General features: G+C 25.6%; 1 protein-coding gene across 1 annotated transcript; it reads left to right on the top strand.

The window, feature by feature from the left end:
• Nucleotides 1-4,452: 4,452 nt before the first annotated feature.
• On the top strand, nt 4,453-5,556 carry LOC110669371 (germin-like protein subfamily 1 member 13). Its single transcript, XM_021831017.2, has 2 exons — nt 4,453-4,656; nt 4,756-5,556. Exons 1-2 carry the CDS (start codon nt 4,533-4,535, stop codon nt 5,310-5,312), a joined length of 681 nt encoding a protein of 226 aa, XP_021686709.1. The 5' UTR covers nt 4,453-4,532; the 3' UTR covers nt 5,313-5,556.
• The last annotated feature ends 246 nt before the right edge of the window (nt 5,557-5,802 follow it).

The raw sequence follows: 5,802 nt of genomic DNA, 5'->3' as shown, positions 1-5,802 counted from the left end.
AGTGGTGAAATTAAGAAAAATTCCAAAATACATGTCAATATACAAATTTAAAAAAAAAAAACGTGACGATATTCGCATATTATATATTTGTTGATCAACATTAGTAATTTTTTGAAAAAAAAATTATTTAGTCCTTAGATTTTAATAAAATTAATTATTTAATTTATTTATTTTGAAAAAAAAATATATTATTTATTCACTTTATTTTTAGTCTATGAATTATTTAATTTCTCGCGCTAACTTTTTTATTAGTCAAGTTAGGCAAAAGAGAGAGGATAATAATAGATAGAGAATGAATAATTGATGAATTTAAAATTACAGAGATTAAATAGTTATATTATTTAAATTACAGGTACTGAATATATAGTTGAGTTTGAAAAAAAAATTTGCTTTAAAACAACAAGAGAGACTAAACAGATTATTAAAATCTAAAATTATTTTTAGTACATTTTTTAACAATTTTAAAAATTTTTAAAATTTATAACTTCAAACATCATAAAACTATATTCATCATATTATATTTCCCTATAATAAATTTTTTAAATTAAATTTTAATTACATTAAAAAATGATAAATTACTTTTAATAATTATATATACACCAAAAAAATTATTTAGAAAATTTATATATTTTTTTTCAAAAAGTTTCTTATATTTAAAATAGAAGAATTATAGTAATGATATTTTCAAAATCGCCAAGTGGTATATGCATTTTTTTTCTATTTTATTTATCCTCTTATTGGTATATGTCAAATAATTTAAAGACTAATTAAAAAATCTATTAATCAATCTATTTATTTATTAAATTTAAAATAGAATTATAATTAATTAAAATTATAATATTATTAAAATTTTATAATATAATTATAAAATTATAAAGTATAATAAAATATATATTAAATTATACTATTAAAATAAAATAATAAATAATCCACGCATGTATCACTTTTTTTATTATAATGTGCCACATAAATTAATAAGTATGCTTAAAAATTATCATATGGCACATCTTTTATTATCTTTATTTTAAAAATTATCTATAAAAATTAACTTATTAAATTAAATATGAATTTATCTAAATTTCAATCTCCTTCGCTTAGCACTAAATTGAAACCAAACCAACTGCCAGTTAAAAATTGTCATATGGCACCTCTTTTATTATCTTTATTTTTAAAATTATCTATAAAAATTAATTTATTATGTTAAATATTAATTCATCTAAATTTTAATCTCCTTCGCTAAGCCCTAAATTGAAATCAAATCAACTGCCAGTTTAAACTGTAAATTTGATTTCATTTCATTCAAACCAAATCTTTTAAAAAAAAATAGATGGCAACTTTAGAGGATACCATGTGGATCAAACTATTTTTAAACCGAAATTAAAACCATCAAAATCAAAATTAAGCCAAACCAAAACTAGGTAAAAATTGAAATTGGGTAGAACCATGACTAACCAATCCGATTTCGGTTCATCCCCTGGCTAGTACCTGAATTGCAAGCATATTCTTTCATTTGCTCAAATTTTAAAGCCACCCGTCTGAAATTTGCAAATTGCTTCTAACATTTAAACAATAGCCAAGTTAATAAAAGCTCAAAGCATCTTGGGTTATTTCTCCCAGACTTATGTGAAGGTAGATTGTTAATAAAAAAAATTCTTTTTGGCTTCTCACCACCAAACAAATGTGATAGAAATCTAATTGAAGACACAAAATATAATCAATTAAAAATTCAATAGAATAATGAACTAAAAAATTCATTTCATAATATTACATCATGCTTATATTATGGTAACAAACATGTACTAACATTCATGTAATACATTTTAACGGTTGCATGTAATACATTTATCGGTTGCATGGAATAATTTTTCTTTCAATGGGTACTAAGTTTTTTCATTTAAATTAATTTTTAATTAAAATTTAAATTAATTAGTTTAACTCAAATAATAAATTAATTAAGTAAAATTGAGTGTTTAATCTTTATAAATGAAGAAAATTCATGTTAAAAGCACTTCTATAATGAGCCTCCTCACTATAAATAGACTTAACTCAATAGATTAGGAGATGCCTTTATTTTACTAAAAAAAATAAATTAATTAATTTAGATTTAATTATATGAATTTTTGAAATCACCGCTAATTAAATAATTAATTTTATAAATCATTTAAATTTAAATTATTTTAAATTTCATATAAACTAAAATAAATTACAAGTCAAATTTTTTAATCTTTATTTTGATAAAAGATCTAGAAATTCCATTTTGAGAAGATAGTTTAAAAAATTCGTTAGCTAATCATTGTTCTTAAAATATAGTCAAATGTACTTATCCAGTGCACGTGATATCGATATTAATTAGATGGCTGCGGAAGACTTGAAACTAAGCTTCGCAAGTTCTTTGAAAATTGAAAGCTACTAATTAACGATATCATAGCGCCTACTTCCTTTGAAAATGTAACAAAATTATTATTTCTTATTAAAAATGTGTATGCAAATAAGTTGAACGCAAGTCAGAACATTACATGTTCATTTGTGAAAAAATTGGAATATTTTTTATTTTTTTTTAAATTAAAAAAGAGAGTTTCGTATTTTAATGCTGTTGTTTTTCAAATTGTGAATTAAAAAATTAAGTATTAATTTTTCAAAATTTAACTAAGATTTAGAAAACAATTTTAAGTTATTTTTCATTATTTTTCTTTACAATAAAAGTCTTGTTTTCAATTATTTTTTATATGAAAAAAAATGACTTTACTATAATAAAAATATATATTATAATTTTTATAATTAAATTGAATACTTATTTTAAAAAATATTTACTTATAATTATAAAAAATATTAATTATATCATTATAAAAAATAATAACACATTAAACTAATTTTAATAATAAAATGAGTTTTAAAAATATTTTATAATGATTTATTTCTTTTAATTATAATAGATATGAACAATTTTTTTAATTTTTTGAATTAAAATACCATTTTTTATTATTGGGAGATGAATACGTTTTTAATATTTTTCTTTATTTTTCATAAAAAATAAAAATAAGAATTTTTTAAAAAAATTATTTCCTGCAAGTAAACAATTTCTCTTTTCACAACCACACAAATTTAAAAACATTTCTACCGCACCTATACTGAAGTCAAAACCTAAAATACTTATATGATTATTTGATTAACAGATTAGCTATGTTAGTGGTGAAATTAAGAAAGAGCCTCCAAAATACCCATTAATATGGACAAATGAGATTTTGAGTTTGAATGCCTATCTTAATAATATTTTTAAAATCGTTTAATGATTATAACAAAATCTGCTCTTTTTTTTATCAGTAAGTTTTAATCTAATATTATTATTAATGTCATCAGCTAATGAGATTTTGAGTTTGAATGCCCATCGTAATAATATTTTTAAAATCATTTAATGATTATAACAAAATGAGGTTTTAAGAGAATTATTCTAATTGAACTAAAGTTTGTTGACAATAAAAGTGTAAACTGTGGACAGCCTAGCCAAGTTGAAATAGCTACCTAAAAAATAAATGACAGCAGTCAAGCTAAAACTAATTTCTTCTAATTACTTTAGTGCAGCTCTTCAACCCTTCGTTTTCTTGCTTAATAAATTAGTTAAGGTACGTTACAGAGAGCTCAAACTCATATAAAAATAAACTTATTAATCATCAGATTAAATATTTACATATAGATTTATACACTTTAGAAACATACTTTAATTAATTCTACACATATCTCGATATAAATAATTAATTATCAGTTGTTAAATTGAATCTCATATTAGTTTGAATTTATATTAGATGGATCCGATTAGTTATTGTTGTTGTATATGATCCAAGGTGGAGAAATTCAATTTTAAGAAGATCGTTCAATTAATTAATTAATTACTTTAGTCATTGCTCAAAATCACTGGAAATTTATGTAATACATCGATTATTCTATAGGATAGCTTACATAGAATGGTAATCCAATGACAAATATACATAGTGAGTCCTACAAAATTGTACCTACAAAGTATTTTTTTTTTTTAAAGTTTCAATACTGTATTTATATATTTATCAATATCTTATTATTGTACCGTTTTATGTAATATCGCTTCACTCTATAATTTCTCCTTATCTGGTGCAGGCAGTATCAATGTTGCCCGCAGACTTAACAGTACGTGCTTATATAAGACTTGGGTTCTGAAATTTGAAAAATGAAAGATACTGAGAATATATTAGAGCCCACTTGCTTAGAAAATGTAACCAAAATAATTGATCAAAGAGATCATTTAATAGTGAAATTAAGAAATTAAGAGCCTGCAAAATGCCAATGAATTATATATGGACAATTTCCAAGTCAAAAAAATATGGCGACGTAACGTATAGAAAGAGAAATTAACATTGTTCACTTGCTGCTGAGCAGTAGGGTTTTCTTGTCTTCCTAGTCTATAAATAGCCATGCATCCCATGCAAGATTTATCGCAACCTGAACAAGCTAGTTAAGCAATAAAAACATCCAAGGCAAAACTCTAAGCTCCCAACCACACGATGAAAGTTGTTAATTTCCTTGTAGCTCTCGCAGTCTTGGCTTTGGCTTTCTCCTCTGCCATTGCCTATGATCCCAGCCCTCTCCAAGACTTCTGTGTAGCAAGCAATGGCACCGATTCTGCTGGTATGTATGGGGATTTCAACTTTCTCTTTCTCCTTTTTTTTTTTTTTCTTTCTTTCTTTTCTCTTTCTAAGTGATCAAAACTAAATTTTCTTCATGCAGTGTTTGTGAATGGAAAATTCTGCAAGGATCCAAATCATGCGACGGCAGATGATTTCTTCTTTTCTGGACTTAATGTGGCTGGAGACACCTCAAACCAACTTGGAGTGCATATCAATATCGTAGATGCTGATGTGATCCCAGGACTTAATACAAACGGTATAACATTAGTTCGTATTGATTATGCAGCCAATGGTGGCCTAAACCCACCACACAATCACCCTCGGGCTGCCGAGTTACTTACAGTCTTGGAAGGAACAGTCTATGCTGGTTTTGTCACATCTAATCCTGATCATCGCCTTTTCACCAAAGTTCTCAAGCCAGGAGATGTGTTTCTATTTCCATTTGGGCTGATTCACTTCCAGTTGAATATTGGAAAAACCCCAGCAGTTGCATTGGCTACATTAACTAGCCAAAATCCAGGAGTCAATACAATAGCAAATGCAGTTTTTGGATCCGATCCACCCATCAATCCTGATGTTCTAACAAAGGCATTCCATCTAGACAAAAATCTGGTGAGCAAGCTTCAAAAACAAGTATGGGTGGATCCATCAGAATAGCTATAATTAGTGGATATATATATATATATGTGTGTGTAATTTCCTCATTCTACCATCTTATCTGCAATTGTAATAAAGAGGATGTCCTCCTCCCGCCGCTGGCTAGTGATTTTGTATCATTTTGATATTCCTCTTAAAGTTGCACTGTAATAAGTCGGATTATGCTTATGCGTTGTTGATGTACCATATCTACTAGCTGAACCAAATACTCAGTGCTATAAGAGAAAAAGTCTTTATTTTGTGAGAGTGATTCAAAACAAAAACATATGAATAGTTTTATCTATATGGTGATCTTAAAATTGGGTACAATCATTATCATCCCAAATTTTATATAAGTTAAAAATTTTCACTTTTTCTCATTCAACTAATTCAGAAATTTGTTATTAACTAATTCATCGTCAAAAGTTCAAACCTTTATTAATTGTTTATGGATTGATGTCATCTGTTGGATTGTTTGAAATATGACTCTCCATGTTAGCTTCATCCATTT

Source organism: Hevea brasiliensis, chromosome 18 (genome assembly GCF_030052815.1).
Source record: "Hevea brasiliensis isolate MT/VB/25A 57/8 chromosome 18, ASM3005281v1, whole genome shotgun sequence".
NCBI lineage: Eukaryota > Viridiplantae > Streptophyta > Magnoliopsida > Malpighiales > Euphorbiaceae > Hevea > Hevea brasiliensis.
This window is presented reverse-complemented; position numbering and strand designations above follow the sequence as displayed.

What these genes read in the sequence shown, in the direction of transcription:
- LOC110669371 (XM_021831017.2), top strand. Translation starts at nt 4,533, where the DNA reads ATGAAAGTTGTTAATTTCCTTGTAGCTCTCGCAGTCTTGGCTTTGGCT. An exon ending in CAATGGCACCGATTCTGCTG is followed by an intron (nt 4,657 to 4,755) that starts GTATGTATGGGG and finishes TTCTTCATGCAG; the next exon opens with TGTTTGTGAATGGAAAATTC.